A 24,632-nucleotide genomic window follows, 5' to 3' on the forward strand; every position below is an offset into this window, starting at 1 on the left:
CTTTTTCGGTTCCCACTCCAAAGTCTTTAATGGGCTATTTTCATAGTCAAGCTCAAATCTGGGATTTTTTCCATACCTTTTCTAGAAAAAGGAGGGTAGCAATGAATCCGAAATCGCTCAACTAATGGGAAGCGATTCTGAAGAAGGAAAAAATAGCAACTTTGTCTTTTGTAACTCCTCTATCGGATTCTATCCTTGAATAATATTAATGAATTCAACCGCAATAGTTCCTTGTACTCGGAAAGTAATAACGAAAATGGCTAACCCAATAGCAGATTCCGCCGCTGCCACCATTGGAACCAATGAAGCAAATGATTGACCCATCATATCATCTGAAGAAACGGAGAATACCAAAAAGTTCACATTCACTGCTAGTAACATTGATTCGATTGGCATTGACATTATAGGAATATTTCGTCTATTAAGGAGGATGCCCCGGATACCTGAAATAGAGATGATCATGGAAAAAGTAAAATATTTGATCGGATCCATTTCGGGTACGTGGAATCTAAGAGAAATTCAAAGGAAAAATATGGAGTCAACAAGCAACGGCTCCTACCTATAAAGCCGTTGCGCGTTAGCGCGCGCATCCGTTTTCTTGGACCCACAAGAAAGAAAGTGGGTAAATGACCTTACTCTAGCAAGTCAGTCAGTGTAGAACACTACCTTAATTGCCTTTCACTAAGGCGGGGACAGGATTCGAACCTGTATCCTTCAAGTCATGAGCCTGATGAGTTGACCAATTCCTCTACTCCGCTAAAGCACCGGATGGAGAGGGATTCGAACCCCCGGTCTTACTATGCAAGACTTAGGTTTTCAAGACCGACTCTTTCAACCGCTCAGACATCCATCCAAGGAATTGACTCTTGCAGATAAATCTTTATAGTTGGGATCTTCCTGTCCCTTTTCTTGATGGGCGAATGACGGGGATTGAACCCGCGGATCATGGATTCACAATCCACTGCCTTGAACCACTTGGCTACATCCGCCCCGTAACTCCTAAACTTTAGCGCGTCAGTGGAGGAGGAGAAATTCATTGATCGATTAAATTGGATCTTAGGTCGGGACTGACGGGGATCGAACCTGCAGCTTCCTCCTTGATAGGGAGGTGCTCTGACCAATTAAATTACAATCCCAGGATGGGTCTTTATCTCTTTCAGAGCCGTTAGTCTCTCTTCTCGTGGCATTGAGTTCCCATATCGATCTCCGAAAGCTAATGAGTACCTATCTATGAAATTACTCCAGATAGCGAGCGATCACTCAGCAATGAAACCGCCGGCCGGGGATGAGTATCTATCCATTACGGGAATCGAACCCGTGTCTTCGACATGAAAAGACGATGACCTAACCACGGGACGAAAGGGACAAAAAATTCTTCAGCTCGCGTCTAAGTTTGGGTATAGCGGGACTTGAACCTGCGACCATTAGGTTAAAAGCCCAATGCTCTACCAACTGAGCTATACACCCGGTAAAAGATCGGTATAGGCTTAGTAGGGCTTGAACCTACAATATTACCGTTATGAGCGGTACGTTTCAACCAATTAAACTATAAGCCTCTACAATAAACAAATCGCTCGAGAGGAATGAAAAGTCTCAATCACTGTCCTTTGATGCCGAAAGTTCTCATAGCAGGGGATCTATGAACTGGGGGAGAGGCCAAGGACGGGCTCGAACCGTCATTCCAGGATATGCAGTCCAATACATTTCCATTATGTTACCTAGCCAACTCATTGCGTCTCATAAACTCTTTTTCTATTATATTAAGTTAACTGGGAGAGGTAGGATTCAAACCTACGTAGGAAAAACTCCAACAGATTTACAGTCTGTCGCTTTTGATCGCTCGGCCACTCTCCCTAAATTGAACTCTCCTCAAGTAGGAATTGAACCCACGACCAATCAGTTAACAACCGACCGCTCTACCACTGAGCTACTGAGGAACAACGGACGACAGCTCTTATGATTATCTTTCTTTTAAGTCATTCTTTTCAACACGCTCTGTAGGATTTGAACCCACGACATCGGGTTTTGGAGACCCACGTTCTACCGAACTGAACTAAGAGCGTTTTCTTAGAGAAGAAAACTGACCTCTTGCAATCCAGGGTTCTGTATCAGCATTCCGATGTCTTTCTCGTATTCATTAGACCTATCCAATACTCAAGTCCCTATCTCTGGTCTTGTTCCTATTTATGAATGCACCAATTGAATGAACCTAAGTACTAAAGAGTTGAAAGAAGAAGTGAATTGCACGAGCTAAGAAATGAACTTATATTAAAATGAAAGAACTTTTCATTCTTATACTAAAAGAAAACAACTGTATTTGTCCGAACGAACTCAACCCAACTAACGAAAGAAAGAAATCCATTAATTAGACTTGGTAATGAATCTCTGTCCTAAAAAGACTTATAGTCATTACGAAGTGCTCTATCTGACAACCTGGTTCTTCTCACTTATTATACGAAATTCATGGTCAATCCGATCTTGAACTACGAAAAACCTTATCTGCAAAGTCTGTATATCCTCGTTTTGTAAGAGAAAGCCTGCTCTGTAAATAAATTTCACATGACATCTGCTTCCATTAGATTGTTCTGTGATAAAGATAGAACATATGAGTCAGTAAACTCCCTAAGAAAGACGATTTGAACCTACTATATCCCTTTTTGAGACCCACTTTCATCACATTAGAGATGAACCTGACAATGGATGGATGCAACAAAGGAAACCTGGGAGAAGAAGGCAATAACCAAAGAGAGCTGCTTTTGCGCCATGACTCACCTCATATTAACATAGTAGAGATCAGACCCATATAGAGACTTCATAAGAGACCATTTCAGCTGCATGAAACGATTCGTTCTTCTCATATGATGAAACTTGATTCAAAGCTAAAAGACTCAGAAAACTAGGCACTTTAGATATCAGTTGATCAAGTCATTCATCAATAGCTGAACTAAGGTGAGAGGCCCAAGTCCAATCTGTTGGTCAATATTCGTCAGGTAGGAGGAAGAACATCTACAGACGAAATCAATACAAGGATAGCTCATCAGCTACTTGCTTTTGCCACCCTATGAAGTCAATTTTCAATGTTATGACTGATTTTTGTTGACTAGACCCTGTCTTGAATTTAGTTAAAAAGACTGAAGCGCTTCATACTGAATTGACACGTAAACTATGGAAGAAGCCAGAAGAGAAGCTGTTGGAACAGATGGATCCTACCAATTATTGAGATTTCTAGGCTCTGGCGTGTAATTATAAAACCTCTTTCATTCCCTAAATGGGATAGGCCCTCTTCGAGCGGTTTTATAAGTCAGTCAGTAAAGACCCAGTGAATGCTTGCAAAAGGTTCCAAAAAAAAGGAGATCTTGTAACTTACAGACTTTAATTCCCTACACAAAATTGAGTAAAGCGAAGCTTTCGAAGTGGACCCTACAAATATTACATTGATTAGCTGGGCCATCCCAATAGTAGTGAAGCTTGTCGGAACTTCCCATTCCCAGTAGCTTTGCTTTAGTGATCGAGTAATGTCATATAATAAGGTAACTTGTTTTGTCAGAATAGGTTATAATGACTGGGCCTCCTAAACTCGTTAGTTGTAGAAGCAAGTGAACCTCCTCTGGAAGTAGGTCTATTAGAAAGGATGATAAACCCTCTGACTCAAGTTGAGATAAAGAATAAAATTCCCTTTATTCGCGAAAGCATGAGTTCGGTAAACGAGTCCCTTTGGAAGAATAGATTCCAAGACATGTGAACCCTCTTTGTTAGCGTGAGGAGTCGTATTTGTGGAGTTATGATCCCGACTGAGTGGACCCTTATAGAGGAAGAACGACGTTTGACGGCTAACACTTCTTCCCTCGCCCTGCTTGTATGGATTTCTTTCATTACTGTATTTGCTTATCGGGCAGAGATTTCTCCATCCAAAAATTGCAGTTGAAGAGGATTATTCTTTTGGGTTTTATAGATCCAATTGCACTTTGAATAAAAAAAAACTCAATTGGTGAACTAGGAATTCAACCTAAATTGAAAAATTCCCATTTTTTCACAATTAATCCGTAGTTTCCAAACTGATGTGTTTCTAAAACCAATTTGGAGGCTCCGGATCACCTGTCCCCATATTAGGTGTGCCTTGGTGTCCCTCCAATTATGTGCTTCCATGTGGAACCAATTTTCTTCCCATATGTTTTGACAGTTAGGTGATCTCGTTAATTTAGGAAACAAAAAATATTTCCACTGTATGACATAAGGCCATTGCCGAACCAAAACCGACCTTTATCTCCCTGTTAATCAAAACAGTTTTCATCAAATCATAAAAACACACACGCGCACATGAAAAAACATATTAAAAACTAATTTAACAGGTGTTTTTGTATACTCTTCGTATTCCAATTGCTCTTCAATAGTAGTATTCTTATCTGTAGGTTTCTTGTCTATAATTATCAAATAGTCAGCTAAATTCAGCAAATCCAAAGTTCACATCAGACTGACGGTGTAATATATAGGTTAATATGATTGATGATTCACATCTATGAAAGCAGATACTCTTTAAATCCGAATACAATAATGAATGCATATGTGAGTTTTTGGTAGACACAGATGGAGGTAGTCAATATTCGTTGAAAAATATTATTTTTTTTCTAGGTTGAAAAGTAACTTCGATAATCATTATTCTATGAAAAATACAGAGACGGGAATCCTTTTTCTTTTCTTTTTCTTATTTGTAAAAGGGGAAGATTGTATATAAATGTCAAGCTTGTCCTTAATCATGTTCCTTCTATCACAACTGATTCATAACAAATTTTAGAAAAGGATGAACATCAGTATGGAAGAGAAGAAGAAGGATGAACATTAGTATAGGGAAAGAAACAAGTTCGGATTTTGGTTCGGAAATGACTTTGTTCCATAAAAAGAAAGTGTTTACTATTCAGAACTAGTAGTAAAACACGAAGGTGACCAAACTTGGAGTACAAAAACTCCGTTCAAATATTGGGATTCACTAAAACTCCATATTAAACAAAATTAATACAAAATCCCCAAATTTTTAAATATTGATACGAAAACCCCAAACAAAATTTTGTTTCATCAGGAATGGCAGATTATTTCAAGGGAAATATAAGAACTACAATCAGCTCTTGATTGAAGTAAAATGCCTGCTTTACAATTGATCTCTAGGTACAAAGATTTTTGAGAACATTTCTATTAACAGTTTGTTATTCAACTGGAATGGGGTGTTAGGCATTGCTTAGTACAATTTTTTCCAAGGCCCGTAATTCTTAGCTTAAGGCTAGTTTCCCTTTTCTTTTTGTGTTGTTCTGTGTTTCTTTGAAACATCGATTGTAACTTTCTCTCATGGCCTCCACTGCTTCGTGGTATTCATGATTTTTCTTTAATAAATTTTGCCCTTTCTGAATAAAAAAAAATAATTTGGTTTCATCAAATTTTATGATGAAACCAAAATTGGTTTCATCAAATTCTATGATGAAACCAAATTTGGTTTTATCTTATTTTTGCCTATTTTTTTTATCATGAAACCAAAGATTTTAATGATGAGACAGTGAGTTTATGACGAAACCAAATTTTGGTGGTACTGTTTCCGGTTAGTGGTGGTGTTGGTTGGTGGTGGTGCTTTTTATGGTGATGGTAGTACTAGTATTTGTTAGTGGATGTGGTGTTGGTTGCTAGTAGTGGTGGTTGATGGTGGATATGGTGGTGGTGGTTGGTGATCGTAGTGGTTGGTGATGGTAGTGCTGGTATATATTGATAGTGGACATGGTGGTGGTGGTTGGTGATCGTAGTGGTGGTGGTTGGGGATGGTAGTGGTGGATATTGATACAAAAACTCCAAAATTTATATTATTTGGAATTTTTGTGTTATTTTTGTTTTGATGGGTTTTTTGTGAATAGATAGTGACATCTTTGGGGTTATAACTCAAGGATCCCTTACCTATTTAATTATTATTTTTTCCCCAAATTAAAGAGATCATATAGCTGTAATTACATGGGAAGGAAATTAGTGCCCCATGGCCGCGTCTTATTGAAGGGACATGAGGGCACACCAATGAGGGGACAGGTGCTCCGGAGCCCAATTTGGATTAGAATTACTACTTTTACGTTGACATTGCGAGCAACAAAACACACAATCTGGAAACATACCTGTTGCCTTGGCCCTTAGTTAACAATCTTTTTTTGTGTGTGTGTTATTATGGATTTGTTTGTACGATAAGAAATTCTTTATCGTTATCAAATAATAAAACTGACCTCAACAGTTGAAAAAAAGAAAGAAAAAGGAAACAAGGGAATAAAACCATAATGTTTTTTCACCTTCTCCTCACACCAACTTCACAATCACACCCTATAATTAAAGGTGTAAACTGGGCCGTGGAGCGCGACATAGCCTATCCCAGCATGCTGAAATTTAAGCTCAGTATAGCCCAGCTCAACACGTAACTTAGCTTAGCATAGTAGCTTCGTGTTCTGTGCTGGGTCAGACTAATCAACATGGTGGTACAACACAACAAGCGGTATAGATGATCACGCGGCACGCCACAACATAATACGCTAACAATACACATAAAAAACTAGACAACACTGTACAATACATCACATTTCAGTGTATATTTCACAAATGAGTTTTTGTTCTAGCCAAATTTTGATATTTTATCCACGTGATGTTGACTTATTTCCATAATAACATATACAATATCTAAAATATCTGAAAAATATTTTTTTTCGGAATACGTAAAATGAATGTGTTGGCACAACACAACACGACACGACATGTTTGTTTTTCTAGCACGACGCAACACTCACTCCCTCTAGCACGGTACATCACGATACATCTTAGCCTCTGGCACAAAACAACACGACATGCAACGCGTTAAACACATGACGTGTGGGATGGTCTGGGCCAACACTTTACCATAATTTATTAATTTCACATAATATCAACTCAAAACAAACCAATGACAGCATGTGTTTTTTTCACCCACGTTCATGTAGTCCTATAAGAGCAACAATACATGGTACATTATTTATATGTCTCTACTTTTGACACCCAATAAATATATCCTTATACAACAATAAATATGTTCATATTTTTTAATAACCTTATCCATTTAAAATTAGATTACCTTAATACCCTCATCATATAATATTTTTCTTTATTTCAAAATGAAACAAATTTCTTCCTCTACCATTTCACCACCACCACTAGCACCGCCACCACCAACATTCAACTACCATTTCCACCACTACCGTTCAACGACCACCACCTACCAACCGCCACCACCACTAATATCCCACCACCACTCCTTCACCACCACCAGTCCTCCACCACCACTAGTTCGTCGCCGCCACCATTACTAGTCCGCCGCCTCCACCACCACCGCCACCGCTACCGTCGTCGCCGCCGCCACCACTGGATCAGATATTTTTGTATCAACAATAGTAGTTGATCCAAATAAAAATAGAACCAACAGTAGAAGTTGATCCAATTTAGGGGATCAACAACCAAATTGGATCAACAATGAAAGTTGATCAATGTAAATGGAGTGAACTTGGCGTGAGTCGAACACACATCATCTGACTTGGAGTCAGTTATGCTACCATTGCACCACAAGTTCAACATTTGAAGAAATTTGCATGATTTAAACTACGAGCATGATTATACTAATCCAAGGAAATGTTGTCAACAATAGGAGTTGAAAAGGATCAACAACAGTAGTTGATCCCATAAAAAATTGGGTCAACAACATGAGTTGATCCCATAAATGGATCAACAACAGTAGTTGATCCCATAAAAACGTATAAATAATAGGAGTTGAAAGGATCAACAACAGTAGCTGATCCCACAAAAAATTGGGTCAACAACAGGAGTTAATCCAATAAATTGGATCAACAACAACAATTGATCCCATAAAAACATATAAACAACAACAATTGATCATTACTTGTAGCTTCATAAACAACAACAACTTCAAGACCAGCTTCAAAACCAATCTCGACAACTACAACAACCAGAACCACCATTCTACTACTATTTCCATGACTAATTTCTCATTCGAACCTCTCCACCATTACCGCCACCAACAATAACATATCTCCACCACCACCAAAACAACCAGAACCAAATCCAACACCAATTTCATCATTCCAACCAAAACCACCTCCATCTACATCATCAATTTTTTAGTTCTAAACTATTCTCATCTACGTCACAATCACTTACAATACAACCAGTATCGAAAGAAACTTAGATTCAAATACATACCTCCTCCGTCGTCGCTGCTACACCACCACCATAAATCGTAACCTAAACCAGATCTCGATCTATATTTGCAACCTAAAATCAGGTCTCGATCTATTTGAATCCGATTTTAAATTTAGTTTTTAGAAGAAGAAGAAGATGTCATCTGTTGATGATAGTTCGATAAAATCCAGAATCCATTAGCGGCGGAGAAGGTGGTGGTAGTTGCAGAGGTGGTGGTGGCGACAACGATGAAGAAGTTGGTGGGAGCGATGGAGATACGGTGGCTGGAGGGATGAAATTTTTTCTGAGATCGAAGAAGTGAAGAAGAACGAAGAGTTAGAGAGGAAGGTTAAAAGAGGAACTATAATAATTAGGTTTTTAGAAAAAATATCAACTATGCCATCAGGGATATTTGTAAAGAGGTTTAGGGATATTTGTGAAGGCTTATCACAAGGAGGGACAATGATTCAATTTCCACAACAATAAATAGGCATGGTGATTGGTGGGACCATAATGACGGAGCAATCTCCCCTAATTTTAACAGGTAGACCCTGTGGTATGCTTCAAAAAAAAAAAAAAAAAAAAAAGTAGACCCTGTGGTTCCACGCAACAACGTCGACGATGAACCATGTATCAAGTTGCAAGAACTAAAACACGGTGGTCCTGAAATGTACGTGGGTTCTAAATTTCTTAACCATAAGCCCACTTGAATGAGCCAATGTTGCTCCACGCCTTTCCTTCACCTATTGAATTTTTCTCATTCAACAATCCCATTGCCCTTAGATCTTTTTGAGGCAAGATTTATTAATATTCCTTCCCCAATTCTATCTATATATGTGAAAGAAAAAGGAGAAAGGAATCCGAATTTAGCATCTAATCTGAGTTAGTGCAAGCACCATTTTGTTGTTAATTAATTGTCCATTTACTAAAGCGGTAGATTCGTCGACCACCTGTATCCTGAGGTTCCATTTATACGAAAACCGTAAAAACATTAAGATATAATAAATAATAAGGAAAATGGATCATTTGTCCAATATTTTTAAAACATGGTTTAAATTGATGGGTAAAAATTATTACGGGTGAAACGAACACTAAAAAAATATCACGGATGAAACTGGATTTATCCTGATTTAAACTTAAAAAATAGCAAGGATGAAACTGGATGCATCCTGATGTAAACTAAAAAAAAAAATTGAGAATTGGTAGGATGAAACTGTATCAAAATCCTGGCTATTTTTACATTTTTGTCCATTTAAACAGTATCAAAATCTAAATGTCTTTTTCACCCACGAATTGTTATTTTGGTCTTTTTAACCAATTTTGTGTAAATAATAAATGGTTCATCTTCGTCTATATAAACTACCGTAACATCTTCATTCTTCACCAGCCTAACTATATATCAGTATATCAATCTCAACCTTTCTCCTCAAAAAAAAAAAAAAAAAAAAAAATCATCAGTCCAACTCTGCAATAATTAGTAATTAATGGCTCAAATTCATAAGCTTCAAGGTGAACTTGAAGTGAAGTGTCATGCTGATAAGTTATACACCACGATAACTCGTGATGCGTCTAGTCTCCCAAAATATCTTCCTCAAATCATCCACAAGTGCCAAGTTTTCCCCGAAGATGGTGAAATTCGTGTGGGTAGTATTTTTGTCCGGGACTATTTTTGTCCGGGACTATGTGATCGGTACGTAATAAAAATCATCAATTTCAAGTTTGTTTTTTATTTGTTAGTTTTAGAAACTTCTTTCATAGTAAGAGGTCTGCTGCCGATAAGCTAAGTGGCTAAGGCAGGATTTCGGGCCTAGTAGTACAACCACCAAACCAAATGTTGACCAACTCCATTAATACTTACAAATTTTAAGTCACTATGCTCATAGATTTTCAATCTTCATCGAATGAAGAATTGTATGTACGAAATGCGACTTAAAACATGGAGTACAATATTTTATAAGTATTCCCTCCCAGGGAAATGGAAGTTGCATGGGTCTTGGCCGATTGAGCTAGTTACATGCATATTCCAAATATATATAACTGATTTTTCAATATTTTAACTGATTCTTGGTCAATCTTTATTCATGGTCACAGAGGGGAAAGCTTCTACTGTCACGACGAAAGAGAAGATATTCTATAATGTCTAAAAATACTAGACATGCATTCAAATAAAGTTATAACGTGGATTCACCACACACTTATCTAATCTAATTAAGTAAGTTTGTAGAGTTTTTCTTTTGTTAAAACAACAATCGTTTTATTCATACCACATACGTACTTGCGTAATCTAATTAAGTAAGCAAGTAAGTAAGTTTGGACTTTTCCTGCCATTGGAGACGGTAAAATTACCTTTGCAGTTATTTGGGGCCCAAGCACTAAGGCTGATATATATAACTGCTCTTCTTATTCACATATGCTCTATTTGGAGTTGCAGGGACACAAAGGGTAAGGAGGTGTGCAGAGCTCAGACTCTCACTGACGTGGAGGTGATGAGCATCAAAGAAGGAATTCAATGGTCAAATCAGCTTGCCAACAACGCCACTCACATAAAAAGGAACCTCGCAGTAGAGTCATCATGCCATCAAGGGAGCAATAACATTTTCAAATCTGCAAATCAGACAGCTTTTGCATTGGTTTCAAACTTCAAAGCAACATAGTTTTGATGGTTATTTTTCTAGTTTAATTTTTAGTTTTCTTGCGGACAGAGTGATAACTCAAATGTGCGAGGAGTACATGTGGTACATGAGGGTATTTTTGTCTGAATCGGAAAAATATATCGAGTTGGTCCTAGTTAACGAGTCGACAACGATTTTTACGCTCCTCAAATCACATTTTGCTCTCCCTTTAACAAAAATTTTATTTATTTACTTATATTTTGGTAATCTAAATTTTATATATAAGTGGTATTACCCGTATTAAATCTAAATTAAATCTAAAAACATTTATTCGTTTTCCTTTATTCATTAGATCAATGTTTTTGTACGTGTGCGGGGAAAATATGTGGTATATAAGGGTATTTTAGTTTGAGTCAGAAAAATATATCCTGTTGATCTTAATTAATGAGTCGACCACGATTTTTGCTCTCCTCGGATCACATTTTGCTTTCCCTCTAACAAAAATCATAAATAACAAGAGTAACACAATGTCTTTCCAACAATCAAAATTTGAATATTTATTAAAATGAAGGCCTCTGATCAATCCAAAATTGATATGTTCGGAATATCATCGAGGATCTTCAATGTTTCTTAATAACAAACTAGATATATCGTATCTACCAATTTTCTGTAATAGTCTTTCATATGTGTATAATTCTAATATTGGACTTAGGGTCGGGTGTCCAACTGATGAGTGATTTTCCACCCACGTCCAACCCTTGAAAATGACCGGTTTAAAAAAATTCATCCGCGTCCAATCCGTCAAAAAAGGGATTGGTTGTCCATCCGTCAAAATACGGATTGATTCTGATAAGATCCACGAATCTTGGTGTTTTTTCTCACCCCAAACAAAGTTGGCCGAGAGTTCTTCCCTATGTGTCCATAAATTATAAACATGCGAGAAACACATTGTGACCCGATATTAACCTTTTTGTTCTACTATCGGCTAATATCCAATGGGTTTAGCGCTGTAAAATTAGACTGACGTGTTTAAAATTTAAGCGTTTGAATATACTGTTGTATCTTATATCCGACTAACATATAAGAGCATCTCCAATAAAGGGTGAGAGTTTTATTTTTTCTTGACACATAGGATTTTAGACCCCCATTTAGATTAAATTCATCTCCAACAATATGTCATATAAAGTAGGAAGGGTGTCAAAATAAATATGAAGGTCTTAGAAAAAGTCTTATTTAGATCTTGAGAATGACCTTCATGTCATCTTTTTGACTATTTTTGTAATTATTTATAAATTTTTCTAGACAAATAGGAAACAAGGAATTATTTTTATCTTTATACAAAAAAACAAATCCTAAAACTAACACCCCACACTACTGGAGATGGTTCATGAAAAAAACCTTATTCTTCTTGTCACATGTATATAACCCCACAAATAAGGATCTAAATAAAAACTCCACATAAAATTAGTAGCACCCACTATTGAAGATGCTCTAAAGGAAGTTAAGGAATCTTCTTCTGAAAAAGTGACTTGGCAATCGTTGAGGAAGAAATGGAGGCATTCACTAGGCTGCAAGCCTTGGTAGCTACAGTTTCGTTCCTGATGTAAGTAATACTAGATTTGTGTCCCGTAACTTGGTGTGCGCGGGATTTTACCCTTTCCCATGGCAATGCATTTTTGATTTGGTGTGCTTGTGGCTTCGCCCCGCCTCGTGGCAATGCATATTTTTATTTGGTGTGCGTGGGGCTTTGCCCGTCCCGTGCCGATGTATCTTTGATTTGGTCCGGCGGAATAAATACATTAAATAGGTGGAGAATATATATGTGCAGGTTTTATTTATTTATTCCTTTTGACTTGGTGTGCGCGGGGCTTTGCCTACCCCGTGGCAATGCATTTTTGATTTGCTGTGTGCGGAGCTTTGTCCCGCCCCGTGGCGATGCATTTTTGATTTGGTGTGCGAGAGGCTTCGCCCCACCCCGCCCTGTGGCGATGTATTTTTGATTTGGCGTGGTGGGCAAATACGTTAAATAGGTGGAGAATATGTGCATGTTTTATTTATTTTTTCCTTTTATTTTCGTAAAAAATATATGGATTTTCCTCCTTTTATATATTAATTTGGAAAAAAAAGTCCTCATATAGTAGTTACTCGATTTTTAAATTGAATTTCGACTTCTATAAAATGCCAAACACGGTAAGTATGTTTTCCTTTTAAGTTTGTAATTTTTAAACCAATCATATGCTGCCAAGTATCCACACCTAAATATTGTCATGTCATGAATTCCAAATTTAATTTGGTTTCCTTTTCTATTTGATTTCCTGTTTTTTTAAACCAATCATACGTTGCCAAATGTTCTCATCAAAACGCTATTTTTTACAAAACTCAAAAACGGCATATTTCAACTAACAGGAAACAAGGTTTTCCTCACCAATCAACCTTATTTGTTTAGGCCTTTGAATCTTTACATGGAAACGTGACTGCAACAAAACCGTTTAATCTTGAATCAAAAAAACCCAACTGTTAGTGAACGGTGATGGCCACTTTTACAATAAATACTTTGACCCGGTCAAATATCAATTGGGAGGTACACAGTTTTAACCACCTTCAGGATTAGGCGGACTTTGACCCGGTCAAATATCAATTGGGAGGTACACAGTTTTAACCACCTTCCGGATTAGGGGGTTCCTTAAAAGGCTTTAATACCCTAACCTGTCAAAAAAAGAAGGGAAAAAAAAATATATATAAGGACTTTACGTACTCCATTATCCGACGAGGTATGATTGCCAATGGGTTTAACCTCGCAGTCAGAGCAACCACAGTGGTACGATCATAACCAAAGATCAAATACCAAAACGAACGATCAAATTTGAATTTAGTATGGAGTGTCACGCTAAGGTAGGGGACTATATTTAGTCGAGCGGGTGTATAATCTCCGCTTGTTTGTGGAGCCTCAATGGGGCGGTGACTATACTTGAGCCTCTTTATGGGGCATGTGAAGCGTAGTTTATATACACGCCTGATGAAAAACGGTGACTATACGTTCGCTCGACTATATATAGTTTTGGTCTTGGTCCCAGACCAAATATAGTCCAGAATTTGGTTTTGGTCCAGTTTTTAGTCTTTACTCCGTCCCGCTGTGTCTCGTCTCTAGACCATAATTATAGGTTTGATCGTCCACTGCAGTTGCTCTCAGGAGCTCTAAAAGGCTTGGATACCCTAACCCGTGGTCTTAACCTCCTCCATGATTAGATGGGTTCTCCAAGAAGCTTGGATATCTTGACCCGCCAGGAAAAAGAAAAGGAAAAAATCACAATAAGTAGGTGAGTGATGGGTGGAACCCGTGAATTTGGTGCCGTCCAAATCCAATCCATCAAAATGGCAGGTGTTAGATTTGCGTCTATGTATAGTCCATCACCAGAGGATTGGCGGATTGGATACGGATAAATCCACGAATTTTATTTCCGTTATAAAAAGATTTGGAAAATAGATTACAAAATAAAAACTCAACACTTATACAATTTATAACAACAATCAATAGGATATAAAACAAATCATTTACATTTATATAAAATGAATTTCATTTCTTGTAAAGAGAAATCGACCCTAAACCTTCAAGTTGGAACGCTGTTGTGTTTGTTGCTACTTGTGAGTTATTACAAGAGAAACAATTTAAAGAATAAAGAAGGCAAAATTGGGGATACCTCCACAAATTTAGGGATACTCAAAAAAAAAATATTATGAAGTAATTGAAGTACCCTTATCCAATTAATTTCGGGGTTACCTCCAAACAATATGTTTTGTTTTTTATTTTAATTTTTAGTGTTAGTTATACAATATAGAGATTACAGAAAATAAAAAGAAGGATTTTGGAAGATTTGTATGATACAAGAAGGTGTTTAAATTGATTTTAAGATCTAATAGCAGTCTTAGCTCGTCTTGAAGCACTTTTGTGTAATTTCCTGACAGACCCTGAAAAAGCAGGGGTACAACAACCACACCCAATATTTCGTTTAGCAATCTGTATGGACAAACTCCAAATATTTTCTAGAGAATCAACTAAACAGTCAGACCCAATCTAGATAAAAAGTATATCAAAGAGTTTATATCTCAATCTCTCGATTTGATATATACTCAAGCAAATAGGAATCTGCGAGTCTTTATCAAATACTAGAGAGATAACTTGGATAGTACCAAAGACCAATATCCAAGTGTCAATCAATTTAAATCAACAACCAAAAGGTCGGATATTCTAATTGATTGAACAACGCACAACCTGTGATATTTCAATTATATAACAAAATATAATGCGGAAAAGAAATAACACAGACACCAGAATTTTGTTAACTAGGAAACCGCAAATGCAGAAAAACCCCGGGACCTAGTCCAGATTGAATACAAACTGTATTAAGCCGCTACAGACACTAGCCTACTCCAAAATAACTTCGGTATGGACTGTAGTTGAACCTCAATCAATCTCACACTGATCCAAGGTACATTTATGCTCCTACGTATCTGATCCTAGCAGGATGCTATATACTTGATTCCCTTAGTTGATCTCACCCACAACTAAGAGTTGCTACGACCCAAAGTCGAAGACTTTAATAAATAAATCTGTATCACACAGAAAAGTCTACGGTAATAGATAAATCCGTCTCCCACGAATATACCTACGAGTTTTGTTCCGTCTTTTGATAAATCAAGGTGAATGATAGACACATTTTTGTGTCTAATTTGATCTCAATACTATATATTGTTGGCACTCGATTTTGTACTAATATTGGGTGTTTTATGTGTTTGTAGGTATTTTTTGGAAATAAACATTTTTGGAAATTTCGGCTCGAAAAGTTGGTATAAGCACCCGGAGGACACATGTTATTCGAACTTTCAATTTTGGATAAGGGGAACCCAACTGATAAGGGGCACCCCACGGAGCCAACTGATAATCGCACCCCATCACTGGTTAAGGGGACTCCTTCTTCTTCACGGTTTGAGAAAAATATGGCGGGAAAATGTTGTTTGAAACTCCGTTAGCATGCAGACTTCTCAAGGCGGATTTTGGACGTGATTTTATGCAATCTTTTCGTGGATTTGGTTTGGTAATAGTCTGCTACGACTAAACAGGATATTTGGTGGACTTAAACTCGAAAAAAAAGGAAGATATGAGAAGATTTCACAAAACAGGGGCGTATCGTGACTGGCAGATTTTCAGAGAAGATTTCGGGCGAATCAAGGAGATTCAATCACTACTGTCGATTGGAATCACCCTGTTTTGAGTAAACAGGGGTGGTAATTTGTTTTGTTTCGTAAAACAAGGAATGATTCATCGCTTTTGGAGTAAACAGAGCACGAGATATACTCGGGATTCTATCAGGCGAGTTTGTGGAGATTACGTGTTTGGGGCGTGTAGATATCCCCCTTGCACGAGTTTGACTCATTCTTAGACAAGTTCTTGCGTGTTTGGGGTGTTTAAGTGGAATGCAGGCGCGTGATGGAGATGAAAATAAATTATTTTCGTAAGTGACAATGAAGAGTTAGAGGTGAAGTTCTGGTCCGTAGAAGCAGTTGCAGACGAGTTTTGCACTTTCAAGCGAAGAAGAAGAGGAAGAACACAAAACAACGTATTTAGACAGTCGCAGAAACCGTTGCCTATACATTCAAATCCAATAACTTTGTAACAATTTCTGTAACATTTATTTCGAGTTCGCAACAGTCTGTTAGTGTGTCTTTTATAACAGTGGGTTCTGTAAAAGTTATATCTGTTACAAACACATTGATTTATACTCTTTCCTCTTGCAAACACCTATTGAGCAATAAAAAAAATTCTTTGAGTGTGTTTTCACCATGTGGAGCTAGAACCCACCACTGGGACAACGGAGGAAGCTGTATTTCATCCTTGGGGTAATTTAATTAATTCCTTATTTACTTTTTGCATCGATTTTAAATGATTTATGATTTCTATTAATCAATTGTTATCTTATTAGATAGTGTATGCTTATTCTTAGGTGCTTTAGATACACTATGCTTGTAATTTATAATTGATGTTTTACGAAATCTACTTTGGCAAAGAACAAAGTCATTGTTTCTTTTGTTTTGAGATATAAATGTCTAGGATAAATTTATGAATCCCATGAACATGAAAAGCAGTGGAATCCCGAGTCCCGGTCCCTCTTCATCCTGTGACTTTATTTTGTACATATATATTTTCTTATTTTTAGTATTTTTTTTTATTAAAACTTAAAATCAATCCGACAAGTCTGAGTGGACGAAAACCTTTCTTACCACTATTAAAATCACATAAGTGAACATGAACCAATTGATAAACCGAACCAATATTCCCGAAGAACAACCTAGTATTATCAATCACCTCACAATAATCCTAATCGACGCAGCGAAAAAAGATATTGTGGAATCACAAACGATGAGACGAAGTGTTTGTGATTACTTTTATATCTTGCCTATCGGAGATATCAATCTCAAGCCAATTATTACAATTGTACTCGTACGATAGAAACAACAAGATCAAATCCCACAACTACGAGAAAGTAGTATCGGTCTGGCTTCACAATCCCAATGAAGTCTTTAAGTCGTTAACCTGGTTTAGAAGAAGAAACCAAAGGTTAAAGGAGAATCGACTCTAGCTTAGCACAACTAGTATCACACAGAAGGTGTGGGGATTAGGTTTCCCAGTTGCTAGAGTTCTCCCTTATATAGTCTTTCAAATCAGGATTTGCAATCGATGTTAGCTTGGTAAAAAAGCATTCAATATTCACCGTTAGATGAAAACCTGATTTAGATTCAATCTAATATCTAACAGCTACACAAGCCTAGAAACGTGCATTTCATTATAATGAAAACCTGATTTACATTTTTGGTTCAATAATAGTCAACCAAATGGTTAGCCATATGATCACTTTCATATCAACCATATTCTTCTTCACCATAACTAGTTCAAATGACTCAAATGAACTAGTTAGAGAGTTGTTCAATTGCAAGGAAATCTTATGTAACTACACAAGACACAATCGAAGCAAAAACGATTTGATTCACTCGAATCGGTTCATTAACTATATAACCACGGTTTGCAATTTGCATTCCTTAGTTTATATAAGAATAAGTTCACAAACATCGTTTTTAGATATAACCTACTCAAGTTTGTGCGGACTGGGTTCGCGGACTTAAGTTCCCGGACGGAGTTCACAAACTCCAGCAGAAATTCTCGGGACGAGAACTTCCGCCAGTTCGCGGACTTGGCTCACGCGACCATGCTGGTTCTCTTGATCAACAAAGTTCGCAAAATTCGGTTCAAGGAATAAGGACTTATACATATATGTGTTTCCACAACAATGCTTATATCCTCCAATTGTTATATAATCTAAACTCTCATTTCAATCATTGAAACATTCTTAGAGGACGTTGATATTTTATAGTTGTTATTCACAAACTATTTTTCGTCAAAGTAAGCAATTTTCAAAGTGATTGAAACTTGTCATGACTTTCGTCACTAGGTAAAGATGAACTTGGTTAAAGTGAAAGCTTACCAACACATATTTCGAGAAATACATAGGCGAGATAAACTCGGCTCGAAATAGCAAACGTGTATAATCTAAGTCTATATAACAAAACGAATTTTTTCTCAAGATAGGAGATACATAGACTTTTGAGTGATAGATAACTTCAAGTCTCCACATACCTTTTAGTCGATGAAGATCCACCGGTTCCTTGAGTAGTCCTTCGTCTTGTATGATGATTGACATGGAGTTCTTGAGCTCAACTACACTTTCTATCCTAGTCCGAGACCTTAGCTATAGTAGACTAGAAATAAAGACTTGTAGTTTTGATCACTAACATTGACAAACATGCTTGAGATAGAAACGCATGCGAGTTCGACCGACCAATGCTCTAACAGACCCAAGTTTCTTCATCTCAACCGACATTGGTTTATCATCGAATCTCTTCAGATTAGACTCCAACCCACTATCATCCTGATAATAATTATTACAATGAACATCAAAAACAGGAGAAATCCTAAATTTCTTCCTTCCTCCTCTCCGAAGACCTTTTTTAGAAGAAGAAGAACTCTTCATGAAAACAAAATTTGCTTTAACAGCTAAAGCAGCCATATCTGATGATGTTAATCGGCATTTCAACCGATTCTTTTCAAGTAAGAAATAAATCTGACCCAATTGAATCTCTTCCTCAGAACCCAAAGCTTTTACATCATCGTCGTAGAGTAAATGATCTGAATTACATAGTATACATGAATTCAACAAATCTAATTGATTTAAAACGCGAGATACTCTTACATGAGTGAAAATTGTGCTAAATTCCCATTCTGTGATATCGATTTCGTTGATGATGCTTGATTTTCTGAATAACCAATTGATTCACTATCTATTCCGACTGTCTCACCTAGAAGTCGGCATAGAAAATATGTATTCGACAATGCCGACAGAAAACGAATCCAAACTAGAGATATGGTTGGTTTATCTGCATACAATCCTTCGTAAAACCAATGCCAACTGAGAAATTGGTAATGATGAGTTTAGAAGTCTAATTGATTGATCGAAAACTAGTCCAATTAAAACTAAAATTAAAATCAAAATCAAAATCAAAACATATTGTTTGGAGTCCCCCAAAATTAATTGGATAATGTTTTTTAAGAGATTTTTCCTTAGCCAAAATTCAGCCATATATAACCATGAGTATCCTCCAATTTGTGGAGGTATCCCTCAATTACACCTTCAAAATAAAAAATTAACAATTATATAATTTCTAAAATATGAACACATCTGTATATATTAGCTATATTTTCTCATTTACCCTTAACTTAGTGGGTGTAGGTGTCCAATAAAATTTTATACTTGCACCCGCACCCAACCCAATATTTATTGGGTTTTCAAAAATGCATTCTTGTCCAACTCACTCATAAACGGATTGGATGTATAACGTCACATTAAGGGCGGATTGGGTCGGATTAATGGATTTGGGTTCATATGCTCACCCCTAACATTAGGACTTTACTCTAATATCCTGCAGTGGGATGTCAATGCGTCCACAATGGACGAGCAAAAGACGGAGCAATACTTTATTTAGTCAAAAAACCAATGGCAGTGGAGCGGAGCAAAACTGTATATGGTCGAATTTTTTAGGATTGGGGAGCATATTTAGTCTGAAATCCGGAACAAAAATGTATTTGGTTGAACGGGGTTTAAGAGTTTATGTGGAATGGGGCGCTGATATAATAACCGTCTGAAGAGGGAGAGAGATTAAACATGCACGCGATAGTGGAGCGAACGTATAAACCATAAATTTAATAAAAAGCAAAACATATTAAATCACACGCACCTGTGGTACGCGTGGTGAATCATCGCCGGTCAAACATATATTCTTGGGTGGGCTTAACTCGGTTTGACCAAATTTTGATCTGTCCTTGTTATTCTCCACCATGGAGCAAACCAAATTCCATATTCTTTTAATTTCATTTTAATTTTTAGTTTGCTCTCATGATTGTGGACACTTTAAGAGACCTTAATACTCCAATTAATCGAAAATAGAAAGAAAAAAAAAAGTAAATAAATACTTCATTCCGGTGGGGCAGTTTGTTAAAAGGACCGATTTCTACACGCCTAATTAATAAACCGACCTCCAGTGATTAGTCAAGTGTTGTAAAACCGTGGATTCCCTGGCCCATCTAAAAAAGAAAAGAGGAAAGAATCCGAATTTATCATCCAATCTGAGGTAGTGCAAGTCCATTTTGTTAGTTGTCCACTCACTAAAGGTGAAAATTCGTCGACCAAGTATACATTGAGTTAAAAAAACCAAAGAAACATCATCATCTTGGGCTATATAAACAACCACAACATCTTCATTCTCTTCACCAAACTGCAGATATTGATAAATCATCAATCCATCTCTGTATCTGAATTTCTAATTTTTTTCTTAGGAGGAAGCAGCAGGTAGTAATGGCTCAAATTCATAAGGTTGAAGCTCAATTTGTAGCGAAGTCTCATGCTGATAAGTTATACAATATGGTCACTCGTGGTGCACCTACTCTTCCAAAATATATTCCTCAATTAATTCACAAGTGTCAAGTTCTCCCCGAAGAAGGGGAAATTCGTCTGGGTAGTATTTATGTTTGGGACTACGCAGTAGGTACGTAAATAATTAATTCGTCTGGATAGTATTTTAGGAGCCACGTTGGTATTTATATGATGCCCATATATTGGGAGGCGCCTTTCGACTAAGTGACCTCCCATGGAAGCAAAACGTGCATGGGATTTGTCTGTCCCAGCTATAATAATATGTAGGCACATAGTTAAATACCCCAGTTACAGTTAGGGCTGTTCATGGTCGGTTTTGGTTCGGTTTCTAATCAAACCAAAACCGAAACCAATATTATCGGTTTCTAAAAATCTAAACCAAACCAATCCATTAACCATTGGTTCGGTTTCTAAATGGTTCCATCCGGTTTCGGTTTGTCCCAGTGGTTTTTGGTTAACCAATAGTTATGTCAAACGACTCAAACAAAAAAAATGATACACAAATTTACAGATAAAAAAATCGTAGCTGCCGATAGTATTGGTTTATACAAATTTACAGACAAAAAAAAATAAATAAAAAAAATATCAAGAATATTTAAAGCTTACTCTAAATCTAGAGATCAAAAGAAGATATATAATATATCTTAATTTAATTAGTGATAAACAAAAAAGAATGAAGAAGGGAAGAAGAAAGTCGAGTAGCAGCAGTGACTGCTGTAGTTAGGGGTGGAGAAGGGAGGAGACTGAGAGAAGGAGAAAGAGAAAGAGGGGGAATATCATACTGAAATATTAGATTTAGGGTTTCTATTTATCCTCTAAATCAATGGGTAGAATCTAATACTTGTTAATCAAGGTAGAAACTAAATTTAAAAATTAGTCGGTTTTCCAATGGTTTTGGTTCGGTTTTAGAGGTCAAACCAAACCAAAACCAACACTATCGGTTTTCCATTTTCTACACCATAACCAATCCATTAGTAAATGGTTCGGTTTGGTTTCTTCCTAATTGGTCTGGTTCGGTCCGGTTCCACCGGAAAACCGAAACCATGTTCAGCCCTAGTTACACTTACGATATATAACCAGTAGAGAGCACATGCGTTGTGCATATAGGGTTGTTTGGTAACCATTATTTTAATGGATTATCAGCTTATAATCCATTATGCAGATTATAATGGATTTTATATGCGTTTGGTAACCATTATAATAATTGCTTATTTTAATCATAAATTATTTCCATAAGCAAGAGAAAGTTGTTTTGAAAATTTATTATAATCAATTATTTTTCTAAGGAATTCAAATTGCATTTTTTCTTCATATCTTCTCTAAACTATCAAGAGCGAGACAAAAAAACAACATAGGACTAATAAAATATCCTAGATCATTGTTCTTTCCTCTCTTTTTTGAGATCATCATTCTAAGATAATCAATTATTTGAAAAAAAATGTTTGGAAAAATTTATTTTTAAAATGATTATCGGTCCGCGAGTTATAACCCCAGAGGTGTCATCATCCTTCCACAAAAAACCCATCAAAACAAAAGTAACACAAAACCCCCATCAAAACAAAATTAACACAAAGACCCCAAATTTAAATGTTGGTTTCATCAAATTTTATGATGAAACCAGAATAAAATTTGATGAAACTAACATTTAAATTTGGGGTTTTTGTATCAATTATTAAAAATTTGGGGTTTTTGTATCAATTTTGTTTACGATGGAGTTTTAATGGATCCCAACATTTGAGTGGGGTTTTGTACCACAAGTTTGGTCACCTTGGGTTTTTATGACTAATTTTGAATGATTATATCAAAATCATTTATCAAGATAATCATAAATTTTACCAAACAAGACCATAATTTTATTTGTAGGTGTATTTCAAGTATAAAATTTGTCAAATTCACCCTCATATTATTTTATTTTTGTTGCCTGGTATATAGTCTTAGTCAATCGTAATTCATGATAACAGGCGCCACAGAGGGCATATTATCTACCGTCAAGACGAAAAACAAGATAACAGCGGTGGATCACAAAAATATGTCAATAACTCAAACAATGTTTGAAGGATACCATACAGTTGATTACCCAAGTTTTGATATCATTATTGATGTTACTCCAATCCACGGAGGAGGGACTAATAAAAGCATGGTGAAATGGTCATTCAAATATGAGAAAGAAAATGAACATGTTCCTGCGCCAACTTCCTTCATCAAGTTTTTTGAAGCATTTTTCAAAGAGTTGGATGCTAAGTTGCTGGAGGAGGAATCTCAGAAAGAAATTGATCGAGATCAGGACTAGCTTTACAAAATATTGAATCATATATGTATGTCCCCATGATCAAGCAATAACGCAATGCTATATATTTGTAGAATGTAACCGTATGTACGTGTTTGTATTTGTATTTGATGTCCAAATATATAAGACATTTAAATAAAGTTGTAACAATATAGTTAAGTAAATTTTATTCTCAAGTAGTTTGTTTGGTGACCAGAAGCCAAAGCACAAGTAACTTTGGACATAAGCAAGAAAAATTTGCTTCAAACAGAATGTATTTTTTGTTTACAGAAACTATTTTTGAATTTGGTTTCCAACCTAATTTTTGACTTTTTGATTTATTCTGTAGACAAAGGTATCTAAATTTTCCACATGCGTTCGTTTTTGTTCGAGAAATTAAATGCTTTTGTAGGATCAGAATCTCGCAACAGTTATGTCTCAGCGAAGTTAACAATGGTATTGCACAAAAGCGTTGCAGAACAATTTCAGAAACAACATCAGCAAGGATCATGAGAAAGGTGTAATAGTCTTGCGAAAATTAGAAAGCTTGCGAATAATACATTTGTAAGGTTGCGAGAATGTCGCAAACCATATCCGAAAATAAAGGATAGATTAGCTGTCATCCATTAAGTATTTCCCTTATAAATAGTCATTCGAGTTGTAAAGGAGGGAGAGATAAGTAAATAGGAGAGAGAAAGTTGAGAGCAGAGATCATTCTTCATTTCTTTATTTTCCTTGTAAGAATATTCAGAAATTAATCAATAAAATTAAGAGCGTAAACCTAAAAATAGGCTGATCAACGATAAAATCATACGAGGGGTGTATTGTAGGATATCCTGCAACTACATAATGGCGCTAGAAATAGGGAGATTGAAGATCGAAAGTTGAAGATTGATGATTGAGAAAATTCAAACTAAGAAAGTGATTAAACAAATCAGTGAATCAGTTAGAGGAAAGATGAATAAAATTAATGAAAATGGCAAAAAATTGGAATGTAATATGATAACAAAAATCTTGGTTAATGAATTCCATGAAAACATCAAAGGAAGAATACATAAACGAAATTTTGAAAGAAAGAAAATTATGGCGGTAGAAAAAACTTCACCTTTGGAAGATTGGGAAAAGCAAAGAATTGTGTTCATGGTAGAAGAAATACCAAAAGAAAATTTGAATCATACATCTCCATTGGTTGTCACAAGGCCTATTACACGAAAAGATAAGGATACAGCAATAAAATCCACAGGAGAATGGATGTTGAACCGAACTTTAATTGATGCAGGAAGTTCAGTTGATATAATGTTTTATCATGCATTTCGGGGAATGGGATTTAAAGATGAAGAAATGTCCAATTCAACATATTTTGTTCACGGCTTTGGAAAATCCACAACAAAACCTAAAGGAGAAATAGTGGTACAAATTCCACTTGGAAAAATCGAAACACATGTGACATTGTGCGTGGTAGATATGGAATCGCCATATAAT

At 36.4% G+C, this 24,632-nt stretch overlaps 1 protein-coding gene, 1 long non-coding RNA gene and 2 other non-coding genes across 4 annotated transcripts; 2 read left to right on the forward strand and 2 right to left on the reverse strand.

Moving 5' to 3' along the window:
* Positions 1-1,394: 1,394 nt before the first annotated feature.
* Positions 1,395-1,467, reverse strand: TRNAK-UUU. The gene has a single exon. It is a non-coding gene; the product is annotated as a tRNA-Lys (tRNA).
* Positions 1,468-1,989: 522 nt separating this feature from the next.
* TRNAW-CCA lies at positions 1,990-2,063 on the reverse strand. Its single transcript has one exon. It is a non-coding gene; the product is annotated as a tRNA-Trp (tRNA).
* A 7,606-nt stretch (positions 2,064-9,669) lies between these two features.
* On the forward strand, positions 9,670-11,237 carry LOC113339340. The gene is made up of 3 exons (XR_003355041.1): positions 9,670-9,925; positions 10,327-10,447; positions 10,667-11,237. It is a non-coding gene; the product is annotated as an uncharacterized LOC113339340 (long non-coding RNA).
* A 9,473-nt stretch (positions 11,238-20,710) lies between these two features.
* LOC113339756 (MLP-like protein 423) lies at positions 20,711-23,381 on the forward strand. The gene is made up of 2 exons (XM_026584982.1): positions 20,711-20,996; positions 22,846-23,381. The coding sequence occupies exons 1-2, from the start codon at positions 20,807-20,809 to the stop codon at positions 23,172-23,174; spliced, it is 519 nt and encodes a 172-aa protein (XP_026440767.1). The 5' UTR covers positions 20,711-20,806; the 3' UTR covers positions 23,175-23,381.
* Positions 23,382-24,632: the final 1,251 nt, after the last annotated feature.

The sequence above is a fragment of the Papaver somniferum genome, unplaced genomic scaffold (assembly GCF_003573695.1).
Source record: "Papaver somniferum cultivar HN1 unplaced genomic scaffold, ASM357369v1 unplaced-scaffold_21, whole genome shotgun sequence".
Taxonomy (NCBI): Eukaryota; Viridiplantae; Streptophyta; class Magnoliopsida; order Ranunculales; family Papaveraceae; genus Papaver; species Papaver somniferum.

What these genes read in the sequence shown, in the direction of transcription:
- LOC113339756 (XM_026584982.1), top strand. Translation starts at nt 20,807, where the DNA reads ATGGCTCAAATTCATAAGGTTGAAGCTCAATTTGTAGCGAAGTCTCAT. An exon ending in TGTTTGGGACTACGCAGTAG is followed by an intron (nt 20,997 to 22,845) that starts GTACGTAAATAA and finishes TCATGATAACAG; the next exon opens with GCGCCACAGAGGGCATATTA.